Source organism: Plectropomus leopardus, chromosome 23 (assembly GCF_008729295.1).
Source record: "Plectropomus leopardus isolate mb chromosome 23, YSFRI_Pleo_2.0, whole genome shotgun sequence".
Taxonomy (NCBI): Eukaryota; Metazoa; Chordata; class Actinopteri; order Perciformes; family Serranidae; genus Plectropomus; species Plectropomus leopardus.
Genome location: NC_056485.1, coordinates 2,869,095 through 2,890,404, shown reverse-complemented (window position 1 = coordinate 2,890,404; position 21,310 = coordinate 2,869,095). Strand labels below are relative to the sequence as shown.

The window sequence follows — 21,310 nt, the reverse complement described above, 5'->3', positions numbered from 1 at the left end:
GACACTTACTCCAAAGGAAAGTCTGGGGACCAAAATGTCGCCAGAAGTACACTGCAAAGCACACTAACTAGTTAATAAACTATAAATATATTAAAAACGACTGCTCAACTTGAAGCTATCTCAGTCAAGTGAGGGGTCTCTGACTGATGATTCAAACCTCCAACTTACAGGGGGCAGTCCTAACGCTTAACCTAACCAAACTGTGACCTGAACCTTAAAGACAAGTCTTAATGCTCAAGCAGAACTTTAAAGAAGTGAGGAGTGGCAGAAATGTCCCAACATTCCAAAAATGTCCTCACCTCTGTACTTAAAATGTAATGGTCCTCACTATGTACGAAGTACAACCATACATACACACACATTTACTGCTGTTTCCTTCCCTCCCCCTTTAAGTCAGATTCCAGTCCTGCACAGCAAACTACAGCATTCCAGTTTAGCTTAGCAGGGCTGAAAAACACAAGGCTAAAAATACATCAGTGTAAAATGATGCCAGACACACATACACACACACACACACACATACACTTTTCTCCAAGTGATGCCAACGTGATCACGAGTCACTGACGTCACATCAGTGCTTCACTCCGATCACTACAGAATCTAACTGAGCATCAATCAGCCATGAGGCTTCACAGAGAGAAGGCTGTGGTTCTCAGCAGAATATGGACTCATCTAGATTTAGTTTTCAGGAGAACTGTGACGCCTGGGTTGCTGTTGTACCTGACAGGTTTTTTCTCAAGAGAGAGTCAGGAGTGCAACCAAAGCCTGGGTTAGACTCCCTGCTCTGAGTGGAAGGGCCGGTCAGGGAGGATCTCGAGGAATTCATCAGGTTGCAGTGACACGGTTGTCTGGAGGGGAGAGTTGGGAGTTCATACCCGGTCAGCAACCAAAGACCAGTCAGTCCCTGAACCTCCAGACGCCAACAAATGCAACACAAGTGATGAAACAGGTCTGGAATTGAATGCCATTAACTTCTGTTCAGCGTGGATCTCCCTGCTGCGTACAGCAGACCACAATAACCGAGGCAAATAAAAGCGTGAAGAAGGCCCTAATGCTACTTTAATACAGTATGTTCATACAAACATGTCTCCATATTTTCCAGTTCTTTGTAAAACAGGGTAAAAAGTTGCGGCTCAGATTGCTGAGGTCTCACAGAATTTTCACTTCAGTGTAGAGGCCCCTCTGTATGGACGGGGCGATGCTCTTTAACTCACATTCCTCTCAGTTTCCCTGGAGATACCGCTGAGAGCTACCACAGCTACGAGAAGCAGAGAGCGGCTCAGAGCTCTGGGCATGGAAACAACCTAATACCTATAGCTGAATTCGCTGTTACTATGCCAACCGTTCAGTGAATGACCACCGGCCTGTGTTCGGTTAAAACAGAAGGTGGAATCTGTTCACACGTTGAGCGACCGCTCGCTCCAGTTTGTCTAAAGTAATAAGTAATAGGTATAAAACCACAGTAGGAGTTGGCATCAAACGTTTGGTCAAATACTCAAATTATTCTTTGATCAGACAATTTCTGATCAAAGAATAATTTCGCCTTTTTGACAAAAACATGATTCCACCGATAACGACGGTTTAAGCTCTTGAAAAAGATGGTACTTGAGAAAAGATAAGTCTGACATCTAGAATGAAATTTGACACTCAAGTATGAGCAAACTTTGAAAAGCTTTGACAGATCATTGATCAGTCCTTTCAGAATTTTGCAGACTTTTCTGGTTTTGGTGTATTAAATTCCAGATTTCACAGCAGTTTTGACAGAGAAAAAATACATTTGGTATTATTTGAAATAAGCAATGTTTTTATGGGTCTTTTTTTAATAATGATTAATCAGTCGATTGTTAATTTTACCAATAATCGATTAAGGAAAGTTTCTACAATTTGCTAGTTTTTGGCAGTAATTTTTGTAGGAAAATGTGAGACGTTTGCGTCGCACGTCTGCATCTTTACAGCCAAAAACAAGGTGGTGAGTTTGGTGACTTGCAGGAGACTACAGTGAATGGTTGAATTTACTGAAAGTTGTGGTGACTGGACAAAATTACAAGGTCACGCAGAATTGCCTTAACTGTAGCAATCACAACATCATAAAATCCTGAAAGGACAAATTAAACACATCTAATTAAGTTTCTGAGGACGCATCTAGAATCTCCTAAGGATAGGGGATTATGTCCACAGGATTATGGACATGTCCTCAATAACAGATAGGTCTGGACTTTCCGTGCAAAATGCACAGGCCTTCATATACTTCATAAAAGTGCTTGTTGGATCCTCTGACAGCACCTGAAACCACATTTTTTTGACGTTGCTGGACAGTAAGTGAAAGGCCTAGTTCATCTGATGTCGACTGAGATGATAATAATTCTTGTGAAAGACTCAAAAGTAAAATGAAGAACTACACAAGTGGCACAAACTGGAACGCTAAAGCATCAGATTAAGACCCCCAAAATGCACAAGGACATAAAAGACAGGCATGAATCACGTGTCCTAACTGGACGATCTGAGGGAAGGAACAGCAGCTTTTTGGAAGAGCCCACCCCCCTCAGCCAACAGACACACCCACACTGACATCTCCACCTCAGCTTCATCTGCACACAAGCAAGAACCGAATGACAGCCGGCACGCACTGAACATGAGAGTTTACGCTAATTGTACAAGTCGCCTCTATCAGGAGTATCAATGATAAAACAAAAAAACAATAAAAGCACAACAATAATAAAACAGTAATTGTAAGATCAATGCAGAATATTGCCAATCACTTCTGTTTCTCAGCACTCAAACTGAGTGTGTTTCTCACGCTTCCTCATCAGTGTTTTCTGCCCTTGGACTGTGATATTTAGTGTCATTCCAGGAGCTCAATGTTACAGCTTTTCCTCAAATTGCTTTCTTTTTTTTGACAGGAAATGAAGACTGAAAAAGAAAAAACTAACACCATATATTGCAGTTCTCACAGCCACCGCCTCCATCCCAGCTCTACGACTGGATGCGGAGTTAACTGCCTGTGCTCCTCTCCTACCTCAGGTGTTGAGCAGGAAGCTTGGTCAAAGAACCTCTCAGTTAATGCTTCCAGAAAAACTAACGACAGTCTGTCTTTGTAGATCTTTCTCCTATGTGTGATCTCATTTTAGCTTCACACGAGGGGCCTGGTTAATGAGAGAAGCCTTTAAAGCCCAAACCAATTTATTTTAGTGGAATCGCCACAAAGGAAATCAGCACAAAGCTTTTCTGTAGTTTAATGTCTGGGAATTTTGACCTGTGAAGTTGTGCCATTGGCCATTCGCAAACTGTCTTGGTAATTCCTACTTTTTAGGAAACAGAGGGCTGAGGAGTCAAAGACAGAGGCTTTAAAAACAATAAAAATGTGTCTCTTGCGTAAACTGTTAACTTACAGCTAGCAGCCGAGCTAGCTAGCTTGTTAACCATAACTGATAAGAAGTTAGCTCTCACAAGTAGTCACTATGCAAACTAGCTTGTTTCGAGAGAATGCAAAATGCTTTGACAATTATTCTAACTCACAACACTTCTTCTGTCATCCCTGTACAGCCACTTAATGTGTGTTCAGACAGAACGTGAGGTGAATTTTAGCACGTGCAAAATTGCATATAAAATCAATGGAAAGGCTTCAGTAGCCATGAACAGATACAAATTCACCTGTCACAAATTTTTTTAAAAAAGTGTGTCCGTGTGTCCATTTCTAGCTAGCTTACAGCTAAAGGTGACACAAAAGAAAAGAGTGTGGTTTTAAAAGGTACGGAGTGAGTGAGAAATTAACCCTTTGAAACCTGAGCTTCAAAAAAATGGAAAGAAGGCAGTGAGCAACTAAAACATCCAAAGAAACATGAAAATAACTTTTTAAAAAAGTAAGAAAAAGAGAGAATTACCTGACCATATATAAAAAGAACTAAATGACTTAGTTCTTAAAACCCATAATAATTCTGTAACATTATTTCAAATATGCAGTTATGACAATTACCAATAGCTTTTACACAGCCTGCCCCATAGTTTCCCCAGCTTTTCTAAAATAATTTTTAAAATACATTTTTTTTTTTTTTGCAATTTGTAGAACATTTCTTACAAAGTTGCTCATTGCCTTTTTCTCATGTTTTTTAAAGAAATCACACCAATCAGCTCAAGGTTCAAAGGTTAAAATATTTGTGAAAGGTGTCTGAAAACAGGACAAGAACAGTGATGTCTTTTGAGGTTTCAAAGGGTTAATATAATTTATGCACTACATAAACGATCCTAGGCTGCCGTTATTTATCATTCCACGATGTAAGATGGGTGAGTGATGGAATCGTTTAAAATGTGTTTTCATAGTGTTTGGCTCAGGTCACTATGTGGGGAATGTCGGGAACACCCCGACACTCACAATGTCAAGTGCCCCGACTGTGAATCTGATGCCAAGTGGGGCTGACTGCGTGATGCCACTCTGATTTTCATTGGCTGTTTGCCAGCCTCTGTTGTCCTCATGTGCTTGTAGTTGGTATTTCTTTTAAAGAAGACAGAAAATGTGATCAGCACTTACTTAAAAGTCTACCATTTAAAAGTAAAATTAAAATAAATAAAATTTTGAGGGGAAAAAAGGCCTCTGTGCCCACCAGCAACAGGATACTGTTAAAAGAAGATACTTAATTGCATCCTGTGTGTCATTTGATGGGGATGGTACTTGATTAAAAAAGATTATGTAAACATTTTGTAAAACTGTGTAATTTTCTGGTTTCCATCATTTTTTCCAACCTAAACCTGTCACTGCTCACAGCTCTGGTACATTGGTTGGGGTCAAATTCATTTCAATGAAATAACGTGAAAATCCTCCTTATTCTGTCTGAACACACCGTTACAAATCTAAAGTGTTAGCTGATGAAGAGGACAGATGGAGGGAGGCTCACTGAAAGGGCTTTCCCTGCTTCTTCATCAATAAATGGCAATGATGAGACACCGTTCAGAAACACTTCCTACTGTCCACAGAGCGTCTGCAGTGTGTGACTCGACACCCTGTAGCACGTGTGTTTGTGTGTGTGTGCGTGCGTGTGTGTGTGTGTGTGCAGGTAAAAAAATTCCATAAATGAAAAGTTTGGACTGGGGCGAGGCCCTAGGATGAGATCAGCAAAGACAGACAGCCTGAGGAGAGACAGGTTTGGCCAAAAGGCTGCAATCTCTTTAACCTCTGCCACCCCACTAAAGTGTGTTTGCGTGTGTTTGCGTGTGTGTGTGTGTGTGTGTTTGTGTGTGTGTGTGTAGAAAGAGATGAGCTCACTGGTATCTAAACCTAATCTTCAACTGCCTCCATTCCACTCTAAATCAATACCAATCTTCCTCCATATCTGTTTTCTTTCTGTCCTCTTGGCAGAAAGTAAAAGTAGCCTCTCTGTCTCTTTCTGTCCCTCCCTCACACTCTGGCTGTTTGATGGGTGAACAAACACTTGTAAAGTTTTCTGATCTTAACACTCTTACAGTTTACTCCTCTGTCTGGCCAGCCCTCCCTGGTTGTCCGGGCGGGCTGCTGGAGGGGGGGTCAGGGAGTGGTTGAGGGTTACAGGCTGTTATGGAGGGATGGTGAGGTGTGGGAGTGGCAGAGAGGATGTTGGGAACACAGAAGGAGGAGAGAGGGAGATTTCAGTGGAGATGGTGAAGGTGATGGTCGAGGTGATGAAGGCAAGGGGTCTTTTAACAGCAGCCCCCTCCGGACTGCCTGACAGGGGTGCTCTCAATTTTTAAGTTGGGCTTGTCTCCGCCGGCCGTGGCCCCAGGGCCCATGCGCTTCTTGATCTCTGCCGCCATGGTCATGAAAGCCTGCTCTACGTTGGTGGCGTTCTTGGCGCTTGTCTCCAGGAAGGGGATGGCCAAAGAGTCTGCGAACTCCTGAAAAGATGGAAGAAAGTTGGAGTTAAACTGCGCTCAGAACATACAGACCTGACATCGGAGAATGCGCAGTGACGAAAGCACCTGCTGTGTCGCCTCACGTCACCGTGTCTCAGCCCAAAATTTGCACACAAATACACTAAACCAACTGCCAACCAGAAAGTGCGTTCTGCGCCTGCGAGGGGAAATACCCTCAGCAGACGGCAGTTGTACTTATTCATTATTCAAAAAGGGACACTGGAAGACAGCTTTGACGTTTGTTTACCACTTAGCACATTTACAGCATAATGCAATGTTTCAACACAAATCATCTGGAAACAGTTTGGCTAAAGAGCTCAATGACTAAAGAAAAACAACTGTGTTTCCACCTCAATCCCTAAACTTAAGCTGTTTGTTTACTTTATCACTTCCTATTGTCCTCTCGTGTGCTGAGTTCAACAGCCAATCATTGTGACTGCCTTCATCAAGATGCTGAATCGCCAGAAAAAAAGCCAACAAGGAGCAACAATGCAGGACACGCCGAAGCGACAAGTGCCACGGCAGCTCACCAGCAGCTCACCGTCGGCTTGATGTGATGGGCCTTAACAAACCAATGGGCAGGGTAACATGGACCACAAGAATCTCAAGGAAGCTTATCATTTTGATGCTCTTATTTTCTTCAAATTGAACTGATGATGTGATCATGTGCGGCACAAATACATCTGTTGATAACATGTTTGGCTGCTTACATGAATACTGTTGTTAGAAAGCTAACAATAAAACAGATTGCGCCATGTTTACTGTTGCTATGTCCACCTGCTCTATCTGAATAAAGGTTTCACATTCTGTAAATATGGTAAACACATCCACACTTACAGGCAGAATTTCTGCATATCAACAATTAAATCAGTTACACTGCAGAAATGAAACACTTTCCAGTTGAATAACGAGGGGTATGTTATTCATGAAACTAAAGAAATCCTACAATTGTGTGACTTTACCCCAGTTTATTTAATTCTCAGTTAACCCTTTGAAACCTGAGTAAATTGGCTTCTTTTTTTTCTTCTCTTTTTAATGGGAAGAAGGCAAAATGCAATGAAAGAGGAAATGGCCCAATAATGAGCCAGATATTGGTAAAAGGTACAAATAAATTACCTGGACATTAGTAGAAAGCAATAAATAAATACATTAATTAATTAAATAAAAAAGATAGTAAAGATAATTTTAAAATGCATATTTATCCTGTAACATAATTTTAAATATGTTTATATGTGTATATTATATGAATAATTATAATTACTAATAATAAATGTAGCTTTTCCCAAGCTTTTTTCTTTTTTCCTAAATTTTTAAATTTAGGAATTTCCCATATTTTTTTTTTTTAAAGAAATCACACGTTTGTTTTAGGTTTAATACTACTGTGATTTTTAAAAACATTTAGCTACTTGTGTAATTTCTCTGGGTTTGACTGCCCCGTTATGTCAGGCATAGATCAAGGGCTGTTTTGATTGTTACTCATCATTTGTTTATGTTTTGAATAGAGTTTATTACTCATAGGCATTCATTTTGGGTTGCCAGGTTATGGAAAATCCCACCTCTCTATACTCATCCTCATCTCCTCTCTATAAAAACTCAAGTGTGTACCATGTTGGAAATGTGTAGAGAAGTGAAGTTCTGTTTCTGACTGATCACATAGCAGCACTTTCTGATCTGAACAGCTAACCAGCGGTGTAATTCAGTCCGCTTTACTGAGGTTTTACGGATGAGAAAATGTGCCACCAACAGAAAGGGCTGTCTCACAGCAAGGTAAAGGGGTGGAAAAATTTTAGATCTATATTGATTTTCTCAGGTGAGCCTTTTTCAAGTGGCTTAAATAAGTTTTGCTGTAAACCCTATTCCACAGCAGCAGACTGCCTGGCTTCTGTAGTGGTACTTCTACAAACAGAACACGTGCCAACTGATATCTCTATGTAACACACTGACTAGGAAGACGTATCTCATAACACTTAAAGAAAAAACAAATTATCCCTCTGGCTCATCAGAAGAACTGTTCCTCCCTCATTGAAGCCAATAACAAGCCATTGCTGGATGCACAGAGAGCAGTCTTACCTTGGCTGTTGTGTAGTCCACCACCTTCTTAGTGGTCAGGTCACACTTGTTGCCTACCAGGAGCTTGTTGACGTTTTCGCTGGCGTAGCGGTCGATTTCCTGAAGCCACTGCTTCACATTGTTATAGGACTCCTGCACCATGACAAGAATAATAGCATGACTAACCCTGGAGCTGACTGCACATAACTTTATAGGTTTTTAACATCAGCAACTGGCCAGTAATATTTATACAGTTAGAGGGAACTGTAGTTAACAGCTGCACAATCGAATGAGATCCCATACTAGCACCCTGCAGTAATTACCACTTTCTAATGGGTCTAATGTTCACTATTTCACTACTAGACAGTGTCAAGATAGTGATTTAACTCTTTAAAAATGTCGGTTTTATTTTGTCCCAATTATGAAATCTGAATTTTTTTTAATCGTTGCAGCTGTGTTCATGCATATGACATACATTTTGGCAAAATTGTGTATTTTTGTTTAATCTGTGAATTTCAGCTCAGCTGCAACAATAAGTCTAAAATACACTGTGGAAAATAAACTGTTGCATTCAGACTGTTAAGTGTAAAAAATGTGCCTTTGAAACCCATTCAAACTGCAATTTTTGATGTTGGTTAAAAAATGTACTCTATGAAAGTAGAAAATAATATTAATGTCTAACATTTTTTAGCCTGATTTTGAAAAGCATATTTTGTGTGCAGAGCAATACAAGTGTGTGTAATATTAAAGCGGGTTAAAAAGAAAATTTGTTTATAAAGTGAAGTAAGTTTGTTCATTTCTAGTTGATTCCTAAGAGCCAAAATCTTATTCAAATGAGTATACTGATTATTAATTGCCTCTATATTTCATGCTGACATTGTCTCTTTATTTCATTTCCTCGAATAAAACGAACTATTGCCAACCAAATGTGTGCTTGTGTGTAGAATCAAACAATTAACAACCTCACACTCACTAGTTTAAGTTGAGCAGGGTTGGTGCTGAACCTCCAAAAACTTTGAGTACTGAACTTAAATTCAGCAAAGTGACAAAACTAAAAAGTGCTATCAGAGCTGACCTACCTGATCTGTCACATCATATACAACTATGATGCCGTGGGCTCCGCGGTAGTAACTGGAGGTGATGGTACGAAACCTCTCCTGCCCTGCAGTGTCCCACTGAGAGAGACACAAAAAGAGAGCAAGGGAGAAGCAATTAGAGACCAACAAAACACACTGCAATTTCATAAAGAATGTAGGTAAATGGGGTGACGGTGGCTGAGTGGATATAGCAGGTGCCCCATGAATGAAGGCAGTGTCCTTGCCACAGCGGCCTCTGAGTCGACTCCCGCACAAGGCCCTTTGCTGCATGTCTTCCCCTCTTTCTCCCCCTTTCACGCTATTGATCTGTCCTATCTAATAAAGGCTAAAATGCCAAAAACTAATCTTAAAAAAAAAAAAGAATGTAAGTAAATGTATTAAAAGGTCATAACAATGCCCTCCTCAAGACCTGTGAGACACATGAAAGATCTCATATATTGTTTGTTCAACACAGAGGGGCAGTCAGGGATGAAGCTGTGAGATATGGATCTACTGTATACACGTGAAGCGTTAGATTGAATGTTGGAGATGGGGGTCGGTAATTTTCATTGATATTGATATCATTATCGAGACTCCATAACGATTTGAGTCTTTATCTGAAGAACTGTTTTTTCTTTTATTGCTTAACAAGTGACTGTTTGTGAACAAAACAAACATATTTCCAGCCTTCAATAAACATGGAAGAAAATGTTTTGTTAGCTCCAGAAACTTTCATTTTCACACTGAGGTGTTGGTTAATATCTACTGTCACTTTCAGTCAACGTTTCTTTTCTTGATGTTACATTTGAACAAACTGTTTCTGACCCAACCTTGATCACATCACAATGAATCCTTATGAAACCTCATTTATTTAGCTAACTAATGCAAACTCTAACATTTGATTACAATTGTTAACCGACAGGACTTGCTACAAAGTTTTGATGAGCTTCCCACTGTTGCTGTGACAGGATGAATATGAAGACTGTGCCGGCTGTGCAGCAGCTGACGGAGCTGAAGGTGTTTTTTCAACCCGAAGACAGCCGAAGGTTCTGCATTTAGGATTAATGTGACGCACAGTGTTGATGTGCTCGGCCATGAAGGTTCCTCCTTATCTTTTGCTTTGGTAATTGTAACCAAACTTTAGACACACGGTCAAAGCCTCGCAAGCATCTGGCCACCAGGTTTCTTCTTCGCTTGGTTTGATACCCGTTGACTAGCAATTCAACGGCAATGAAAAATTTTTTGGACAACTGATATAAACGAACCAATGATTAGATTTAAATGACCTGAGTGGACTCGAGATGTAAAGACCACGGGGTCAACAGCTATATCGATAAGCTCAAACATTATTGATTTTCCAGTTTTTAAAAAGCAGAACCAGGTCCTTACTAAAAACCAGGTTTGGATCCTAATCTCTATTATACAGTAAGCTTTACTTTTTACTTTTTTCTGTGTAGCAGTGAAAACAATTGAAAAAAAATGGAATCAGATGGAATAATTAGTGAAGAAAGACAAAAGAAAACCTAAGAGCAGCAGAGTAGTGCGTCTCACACCACTCTGCTGCTGTAATGATGAAATTAGAGATGTGTAAATGCTCATTATGCTGAAATTACCACATTCATTTACAAGCTAATAGAGCACAGCTAATGTCACCCACCTTAGTGTTTTTATTAGCGCCCTTTGTCTGGTGCTGCTGCCACAACACTCAGCAATGATTGAAAACTGCCTTTTATTTGAGAAATCATTTAATAATATAACAGGATTTCATGTTAAGTATTTATGGAGAAGAAAAAGGAAATGCTTTGATGTAGAGCAGATGAGTGTGAGTCTGCCTCCCTGGCCAGGTGCTTCTAACAGCACTATCAGCTCTATTTCTGTGCCTGTGAAGGACACGCTGGATTCTTTTGAAGCTTTTTTCAGCCCTCAGTGATTTAAAGTGAGCATTCCTCTGCTGCTGCATGAGCGCGTGGACGTCATCTGACAGCACAAACACAACCTGATTCACTAAACTCAGTTCGGTGACAGTAAACCCAGATTACCAAGTCACACTTAATGAGGGAGGTCTTTCATTGCCAACTCTGACTGAATTATTAACCCCACGATGGCCTCCGCTATTGTGTCAGCAATAAGACGGAAGTGTTTATGTTTTTGTCGTAGACTTGAAGCCAGTCAACACCTGGATGTTAGCGTTAACAGACTGAAACTGTAACAGCAGTATGAGGATTTATCCGCTGTGAGCTGGTAACAAACTAACAGCTCTTCAGTTTAGAGAACATAGAGATTTCCAAGCCGCAGTAGTGCTCCATGGGGAAAAAATGTGACTAAATAGTCACAGTCTGGAGCTCTGCAAAAGCCTTGCTCTCTGTGTGTGTCTGTGAGAGATATATCGCCCACCCTTAATGTGACATAGTTAGGGATGTTACCGTTACTGGTTATCATGATTATCAAAGTTAGTAATATCATAAAAAAAATTAGTTATCATGATAACTGTGTGTGATTACCATGCTTTGAAATCACAGTAGATACTGTCAGCAGGGTCCAGAATTAACACACGCCAAGTGTCACATGTGAGTAAATAATTTATTCGCCACAAACATTCATGCCAAAATAGTCATGTATTATACTATGCTGAGAAGATGCGTTTTGGTGTCATTTGGGGGCGCATGGCTGCGAAACCTGGCCGTCTCACGTGCCACTAGTTCTATAGCACTGTTTAACTAACGACGCATCAGCTGATCCACTAAACCATCACAGACCATCAGCCGCTGATCTGCTGGTAGCTAACGCTGCGTGCATACTTCTCAGGGTTATGAGACATTAAGACGAAGGCCCCGCAGTTTCAACCAAGACGTCAAACTCTTTTCGCTTCTCACATCAACAGCAACAGCACAGTAGCTCCATTTCTTACGTTCTTACCTTTCACAATAAAAGCCCTAGACAAATACACTGCCTCACAGCTTACCAGAGGCTGTGGTAATAAGCTGTTCAACATATTTAGTACTTCAACTTCAGATTCTGCTCTGGCCTCTTCTTTAAGTTTGCATTCAACATAATAAATTATTATCTCAATTATATTTACAGAAACAACTGTATATGCCAAGCAAAAAGCGCAGCACATTTCAACAATATCACGATAATATCTATTATTAATTTTGGTCACGATAATCATGATGTGAAAATTTGATATGGTTTTATCTCTAGACGTAGTATACAGTAGTTGGTCTGAGTGTAATTTTTTCATGACATTTACATTTTTTAGTTTGTAAACAGTGGAAACACAAAGAAGAACCAAGTAAAAGCCCTACAAGGTTCTTAACAGTTCAGGCAATTTACTGAGCGGAAATCCATTTATGTCGTGGTGTGTTAACAGTGATCCATAAAAACAAAGAAACAGAATGAGACTGTGCCGTGTGCTTGTAATTCTGTGTGTATATGTATGAGCAGAGCTACTGTATGTCAGCCTAATCAGCTGGCTGTCTGTGGGGTGGCACAGTCTGTTCTATTAACTACAACAAGATCCAGTTACAGCTCTGTCTGAATGCAAAATGTGCGCACACACTGCACACAGTGTTTTCATAACAATGGTTGGATCGAAGCCCTAGCTCAGGTGAGTGTTACAAAGGGTGCTCTGTGTTTGTGTGTGTTTGAGCGTGTGTGTGTGTGTGTGTGTGTGTGTGTGTGTGTGTGTGTGTCCTCACAATCTGCAGTTTGATGGTCTTGCCATCCAGCTCGATGGTGCGGATCTTGAAGTCCACTCCGATGGTGCTGATGTAGCTCTCTGTGTAGGTGTCGTCCTGCAGGGAGGGAGGACAGGAGTGGGTCAGGCCAGCAGCACAGTGAGGACAGACTTTTGAGGTGAACAGAAATGGAGGAGAAATGTTTTGGAGAGGGAGACAGAAGTGCTTACAGCAAAGCGCAGCAGCAGACAGGACTTTCCCACTCCAGAGTCTCCGATGAGCAGGAGCTTGAACAGATAGTCACTGAAAGAAAAACAGTAAAGTTCAGAACAGGAACACATTTTTAACCCTTAGTGCCTGCTTTAAAATTACACATACTCATATTGCTCTGCGTACAAAAATGCCCTTTTTTAAAATCAAGCTTTAAAAAAATAATGTACACTAATATTATTTTGAACTTTCATTCAGTTTTTTTTTTTTTTTTACTAACATCAGTCCTAATCATATATATCAAATATTCATTCATTTTCAGAATTTTAACCCTTTAAATGCCAGGCTTTAGTCGTGATGCCTCTATGTTTTTAGATGAAAAAAAAAAGAAATTAATTAATTTCAAGATGCTACATGCAAAGTAGATTATCTTTTATTTTTATTATCACTACCTGACATATGTCAATGATTAGCAGCAATATTGATTTTTACACATTATTTTTTCTTGTGCAGTGTCAAATATTAACACAAGAGGCGCTTTTCAAAATCAGGCTATAAAAATATTATACAATAATATGATTTCTACTTTCACAGAGTATATTTTTTCTATCCAACATCAGTCCTAATCATAAATATCAAATACTGATTAATTTTCAGAATTTTAAGCCTTCAAATGCCAGATGAATATTAACACCATATTTTAGGAGCTGAGCTGGAAATTCTAAGATTAAACAAAAATACACTACCTTGCCATTAAATTTATTCCATATGCATAAACACCGCCAAAATGATCAAAAAATGAAGAATGCAAAGCGTGTAAAATGTCCCTAACATTCCCTAACTGCATGTACAGTATCACAGAGCTGCTGTGTCGTGTGCTGACTGTGTCAAACAGTGACTGAAATCATTCTCCTGACACACTTCTTCTCCCAGATCACGCTGGGATGAGATACCTGAACAAGAATAAACTTTTCTGAGCATAAACACAACAAATCCCATGTGACGATCAAAACTATCAATGTGTTAGTTTGTCTCTAAATACGTTGTGACTTTCATACCCTGCCTTTGGCTCTCTGCTGCTCTCTGCCTATTGTTCACAAAGGAAAATCTTGAAAATCAGCTCACAAATATAATATATAATTTCTTTTTTTTTTTTTTTTTTTTTAGATTTGAATCAGATATGGCTGTTAAATATGAAGATTGACTATTCATTATTTTTTTCCCCATGCACTGCCTGCCTAACTTTGTCTCTTACAGAAACACTGCATCCTGAATCCAGAGTTTGCATCAGATTAAAAAAAAAATCATGCACCCCTTAATACTCCGTCCCCGGAGCTGCTGTTTGCTCTCATCTTTAAGTAGTCTCCAAGCAGCAGGAAATGTGAGACACAACCAAGCTGGCTTTTCTAATTAGCTTGTGTCATGCAGTGGTACAGGATTGAGTCCAAGAACCCAAACATGAGTTAGCATTTTTGCATTTCAAGTTTCCTTGTCTTGATGTCAATGGTTTTTTCAATGTTAGATGCCTGAAATAAGGTCTGTGGTTAAAAGCTTAAGAGATTTTCTCATTTCATGTCTCTTGTCAAAGGCCAAAATGCCAAAATCGAGGCCTCAGAACAGGAGTCCACAAATCAATGAGTGACGTCACAGTGGCTTTTTAAAGAATTTCAAATTGAGTGTTATGTCCAGACCGGTGATTTAACTTATCGACTGTTAGTGGGCAGCCCCAGCAATTTCCTAAAACCACTGGCCACTGTAGTATTTTTGGCAAACGTTAACTCAAATAGGAGGAAAAAGTGCATTTCTTGGGGAAGGGATCGATCCACATTTGGTGCTGTAGTATTTGTGGCTGCCGGTCAGTGTGTGCGAGATGGAGTAACACTGGGTAACCCATAGCAACAGTGCAGCTCACTGATGTGTTTTTAATAGTTTCTGAACATCAACAGAGCTCTATGACACAAAGTAATAAATCAGGCTTTGATACAAACTCAGCGCCTGTAAGTAGATATATTCATTATTGATATGGGTCTTATTGTATGACTTGTTGCGATTAGGGGTGGGCGATTTATCGAATATACCTGAGGTATTGCTGCTTGTTTCACGTGCGACATATAAAATTACTGTGTCGCGAACATCAAGTATAAATTGTCATGTCATTTTTATAAGCCACCCGCGTTGGGGTTCTCTCACTCTCTCCTAAGGCTCTCTGCCTCTTACAGACACACACAATCAGCAAGGCTTTTGCAGAGCTCCAACCGTGACTATATTGTTACATTTTGCTACTATGGAGCAGTACTATGATTGGCAAATACTATTAATATCTGAACTGGAGAGCTTTTAGTTTGTTGCCCACTCACAGTGAATGAATCCTCACAGTTAAAGGCGCTGCAGTATCTGTAGTAACATTAACTGTCTGCTAACATCCAAATGTTGAGCAGAAGCTTAAAGTCAACAACAAAAACATCGACACTTAGACCTGAGATGAGCCAGGTCCTACAGAACAAACATGGGTCCCACTTTGATTTCTTTAATAATAACAATTCTTTTCAATATTTCATAATAAAAGCACTTGAAATTCCTTACAGCCATATTTTATTAAATGTTATTATAACTGTAGTGTAATCAGCTTTATTATACTTGATTTAACTTTATTGTAACCACAGTTTATTCAATAATTTTGTATTTTAGTAGTCACCATTAGTTTAAAGGACATTTAAAAAATACAGAGATATATATCGTCTATTGCGATATAACCTTAAAATATCACAGTATTACTTTAGTAGTAATACTAAGTCATATCTCCTAGCCCTAGTTCCTATAACAGACATAGAATACAACCCCAAAGCACCAAGTTTACTAGATGTCCCCTGTTTTATGCTACTTCAAAGGCACTTTGTTTGTGAATGACATAACAGCTTATTTTTCACCAGCTACTCAATCTAAATACTGACAGCCCTGCTTCAAAACCAATTACATTTATAATCATATCTGATGGTTGATTTGATATAAATCAAAGTTGAAGTGAGAAAATATGACACCTAAACAGACAACCTGCTAATCATTTCACTAACAAAGAAGTATCACTCTGTTGGAGTTGCTGAAACAACAGAAACACTCAGTCTGCTTGTGATTTTACAGTGGTGCTACAGAGTGGAGGTTCCTCTCTCTGGCTGAGTGCACACATCAGCTGCAGAGAACACTTTAAGGACAACAGTCAAGCTTAATTTTGTTCTGTCATCAAGTTAGTCACTGAATTAATATTGATTACTAACAGCTAATGTAATCTGCAGCACATGACGTTTATCATTCTAACATGACAGCAAAGGACATTACAAGAAAGAAGTCAAAAATTTCTAGATCTTAATGGTTTTTAAATAAATGTTTGAACCAAACATGAGTAGCAGCTCAACTCCGTCCCCTGCCTTGCTAGCAGTATTGGGGAAACACTGACTTTTAACGTGGAACTGTTTTATTCAGTGTTTTCAGCATCTTTAATCACCTTGTCTGTTTGTTTGCAGAGGAACAGACCTCTGCAGCTAATTTGTCTCCTGGGAAAAATACTCCTGAAGGATGAACACTGAAGAAACTGTAATTGAGATGCAGAAATTGACTGCCATGTTGACGCTGGCAATCTTTTGTTAATATTTTTTTTGACGCCTCATGGCAGAAAATTTCATATTGTATGTTTAAGGTCCACTTAAAAGCTTTTTCTGGACCTTTCAACAGCATCTCATGTTCCTCTTTATCAAATGGCTCCTGCCCCATAAGCCCCAGATAAAAAGCTAGTGAGGAGACGTTGACTATTGATTTTTTTTAATCCAAGTTTTGTTTGCAGGTCAATAATAGAGTCAATAATAAAGTAATTAGTGGGCACAGAGAGTGGGGGGAATGGCATGGTTAACAGGGACCTAGCACATTCTTGTGCCCTGGGGCCCTCCTGCAGGTTAATCCAGCCCTGGGATTGGAGATGGGGATCATTTAAAACTTGACAAGTGCCCACACCTGACCTCCAGCACAGATGGCCTTTAAACCTTAACAAATTGGTTTGATTTCTTTTGAAAAAATGGTAAAAGAGACAATGACCAACTTGGCAAGAAATTGGTAGATTTCTAAAAGCAAAGAAAAATATCCATTTAATTGTAATTTTTTGTTTTGTTTATGTTTTAATTTCTTTTATTTCAACTAGATTTCAAGTAATTATCTTTGCAATTTGCTCAAGTTTTAAGGGGAATATATATGTTGTCTATGTTTTTCTGTTGAGGTGCGATATTCACTCCTACTACCAGTAGGTTCCCAAAATGATGTCCAAACATCCCCCACCCAATCCCTGAGAGGAAAACAACATCACATGCATTTGACACACAGCACAGACAGCTGGAGAGAATTGCCCAATGCCCCTGCTATTCTTGTGTCATAGGAAACTGAGACCTGTCGTGGATCGCAGCCTGACACCCGATCAACTGACAATATCTCCCCAACACTGGATGCAACAGCACTGTTGCAATAAACCCAGTTCACATTTCTGCAGAGCGACAGCTTGTGTTGCTGTGGACTGAACCTGAGGGCCACCAGGACAGCTCAACCAGTTATTATTTATAGGCCATCTTATTAATATACTTAATCTGAGTGATAAGCAGACTATTTAACTGAACCTGCCAGCTAACAACAGTCATTGTTTTAACCTTAATTGCTTTTACTGCCAGTAAAGTAGGGCAGTGTTAGCTTTTCAATGAGTGCCAGAACAACGACAGAGTTTTGCTTTTGATTTATTTAAAAAAAAAAAAAAAAAAACTTTATCTGATAGGTTACCTTACTTTGAGGAATATGAACTGGTTTTCTACCCAAAAAAATATTTTTTTAATTTAAAGAAAGAAGCCTGTGTCCTAAAATATTTTCTAAGATCAAAAAGCCATTCAGCCTGAAAATAGTGGGGGAAAAATTACGTTTAAAAAAATGACTTGGAAAAAGTGCTCAAAAATTATATTAATTCTTAAACATTATTCTTCTTTGTTTTTGATAATTTTGGCTTTAATTTCTTTTTTACCATATTTGGCATATGGAGAAAATAAATGCAATTTTCACTAGGTGCACTGTCACAATCAATGTTGCTGCTAATCCTTGACATATCCTAGGCTGTGATCATCGAAATAAAATCTACTTAGCATGTAGTATATTGAAAAAAAATAAAACAAAATTATACACACACACACACACACACACACACACACATATATATATACACATATCCTTTTTTTCACTAAAAGCATAGTGGCATCATGACAAAAACTTGTCATTTCAAGGGTTAAAATTCAGAAAATTAATGAATATTTGTTAATTATAATTAGGACTCATTTTAATTTTAAAAAATAATTCAATTAAAGTAGAACATAATATTGATGTATAATATATTTGATAGCCTGTTTTTGCATTTTGTATGCAAAGTGGTATGAGTGTGCATATTTGATACTGCACAAAAAAACAATAATGTATAAAAATCAATGTTGCTGCACATCATTCCAGGCTGCTCAAAAAAATCTACTTAGCATGTAGTCTATTGAAAATAACTATTTTCATGTGATTTTAATTTTTTAAAAAAAAAACATAGTGGCATCATGGTTAAAATTTAGCTAATTCCTGAATATGTTATATTTATGATTAGGAATAATTTAGATTTTTTTTAAATGACCCAATGACAGTAGAAAATCATATAAATGTATATATTTTTTTATATAACCTGATTTTGAAAAGTGCATTTTGTGCACAGACAGGTATGAGTGTGAGTATTTGACACTGCACAAAAAAAAAAAAATAATATACCAAAAATAATGTTGCTGCTAATCACTGGCATATCCTGGAATGTGATAGTAAAAAAAAAACTACTTAACATGCAGTATAATCAAAATATATTAAAATTATTTGTCTTTATTTTCATCTCAAAACATAGTGGCATCATGAAAAAAACCTGGCATTTAAAGGGTTAAAAATCTGAAAATTATTCATATTTGATATTTGTAATTAGGACTGCTGCTAGTTAAAAAAAAAAACACCTTTTTTTACGACCTTTTTAAGAGCTTGATTTTGAAAAGTGCATTTTGTGCGCAGAGCAATACAAGTGTGTGTAATAATAAAGTGTGCCCTAAAGGTTTAAATCTAACCACTTATTTATGATGGAGGGGGGTTTGCGTTATCCCCAAGTCACTCAGGGGAGGCTCAGGGAAAAATATTTGTGACTTTGGAGAGGTGCAACAAAACAGTCACACCCAAGCCACCCACCTCCTCTGATAAGTAGAGAACAGTCCCTTACCATGCCGAAGTGTATAGAGGCACACAACATTAAAGCATGTCTAAGGAGAAACAAGGTTATAGTAGTAGTATGTGTAAACACACAGGGGACTAAATATTGTCTGCTAAGGGTGTGGAGGTTTTGGCTAAGCTAGTTAGACAGGGTTCCAGAAGGATTCTACCGTCAGCTCCCGGACAGCCGGTGACACCGCGAGACGTCCGAGAGATTCGGTAACAGGAAGGCGCGTCTCATCTCGTTTCAGGGCTGCGGGTTTGCCGTTAAACATCTGCTACCTGCCCTATCACCCTGCCCTTAGCCCCGAGCAAGGGAGAGAAAACAATGTGGGCATTGCATTTGCCAAATTAACAAACAAAGCCGCATTCAAGACCTGGGAGTTAACTATGTTTTACTTTGGCACCAACCAGTTCAACATATCAGCTGTAGTTAAAAATATAGTTTAATGCCAACTGTGCCACTGCTAATAAGTCTGGCAGTAAACAGGAAGCCATTTCTAAAGGCTGAAATTGACCAAAATAGAACCTGATATGTTGTATTTCTGGCTCACCGAGAACACCAAGCGTCTGAATTATGTACTTTATTATTTGCACCTGTGCCTGTAAAGTCGACACCTATATGTATGTGGAAAACAAACAAGCTAGCTCGTCATTTGAGGCTACAGGTCAGCCATTCCGGCCACGTTACTCCGTTACTTCATGTAACGTTACTCTCAAGCTAACGTTTCCCAATCTAGTTTCGGTATCAAACGATGGCAGCGTTCCCTCGGAGCGATATTTACTGCAGTTTTGCAAACCGGACTGTACATTTTTCCCGTGAAAGGTCGCGTGCTACAGCCGACATGGTGTAAGGCACGAGCTACACTGTCAGCTGACGTTTAAAGAAAACACGTTCGCGAGACTGACAGATTAAAGGAGCTGTCCGCGCCCTGCTCACGAGCCTGCTAGCTGATGTGTGACAATACATTAAAAGCCACTGGAATTAGCCTGCATTATTCATTAAACGTTACACCATAAAATACACTACATAATATCATGAATTCGCTCTGAAAACAGCAATGGGTGCCTTAAGTGTGTTTAATGTAAGGTTAAACTCACTATTCGGGGTTCATGGTTTCACTCTGGCTGTGTTTTTCTGTCGGCGACTCGACTCTTCCTTCCTACTCCGGCAAAAAAGATGACTTGGAGGTCCGGGTATCCGAGGCACTTAGAGGGCTGTTTTACCGTCTCCGTTACTGTCCAGTGGTCGTTCCTCTGTCTTCGACCGTTATTTTTTCATATGTTTTTGATTCTAGCGGACATATCCCTGTTTCAACACGTTAGGCTGTTGTATTTTACTCCTATTTTCTGCCTTTCTGTGTCCGTTGCTTGCTACAGGCTCAAGATGGCTGCGCAGGTGCGGTAGTGACGTAAGATGACGTGTCACTACTCAGAAATCAGGATGAATCGAGAATTAGAGCGGTGCTGGGATTTGTAGTTTATCAGAAAAAGTATGTCAAAAAACAACTACAGTAAAACTTCAGTTAATAGGCCGGGCTATTATTTTCTAGAATCATTTAACTCAACAGGCTTTGTGACAGATGTCTATATGGGACAGGCTTTTCATTCTTTCACACAATACTGTTGCTCATCAGAGATGGGAGATGCAATCAAAATATTGATTTAACCCTTTGAAAAATGGGCAAATTGACTTTTTTTTCCAAAAACATGGGAAGAAGTGGGTAATGAGGAACAAAAGAAGAGATGACCCAGAGGTTAGCAAGAGATCTGTGAGAAATACAAATAATTCCATGAAAGTTTGCAACAACAAAATAAACTTAACAAAAAAAAGAAAACCAGAAAAAGTGAAATAAATAAATATAAATCAAGAAATGACCTGAAAAAAATGCTTAAAAATTATAATTCTGTAAAATAATTTAAAACAAATAATTCTGATAATCACTAACTACTTTTCCCTCGCTCTGAGAACAATTTTCATTAAAGGTTGACTCAATATAAATGTGCCATATTCACTGAAGTATTTAAAATCACAAATAAATGAACATGGTATACTATCATATCAAATGTGTTGTTTTGCTCATCCTGTCATACTATTGTCAACGCTGACAACCTATAGGTTAT

The 21,310-nt window shown here is 39.0% G+C and overlaps 1 protein-coding gene across 1 annotated transcript; it reads right to left on the bottom strand.

Moving 5' to 3' along the window:
* Nucleotides 1–4,143: 4,143 nt before the first annotated feature.
* rab1ba (zRAB1B, member RAS oncogene family a) lies at nucleotides 4,144–21,064 on the bottom strand. Its single transcript, XM_042512621.1, has 6 exons — nucleotides 20,288–21,064; nucleotides 12,913–12,985; nucleotides 12,704–12,799; nucleotides 9,009–9,104; nucleotides 7,951–8,082; nucleotides 4,144–5,862 (listed from the first exon to the last, which is right to left on the bottom strand). The coding sequence occupies exons 1-6, from the start codon at nucleotides 20,299–20,301 to the stop codon at nucleotides 5,668–5,670; spliced, it is 606 nt and encodes a 201-aa protein (XP_042368555.1). The 5' UTR covers nucleotides 20,302–21,064; the 3' UTR covers nucleotides 4,144–5,667.
* Nucleotides 21,065–21,310: the final 246 nt, after the last annotated feature.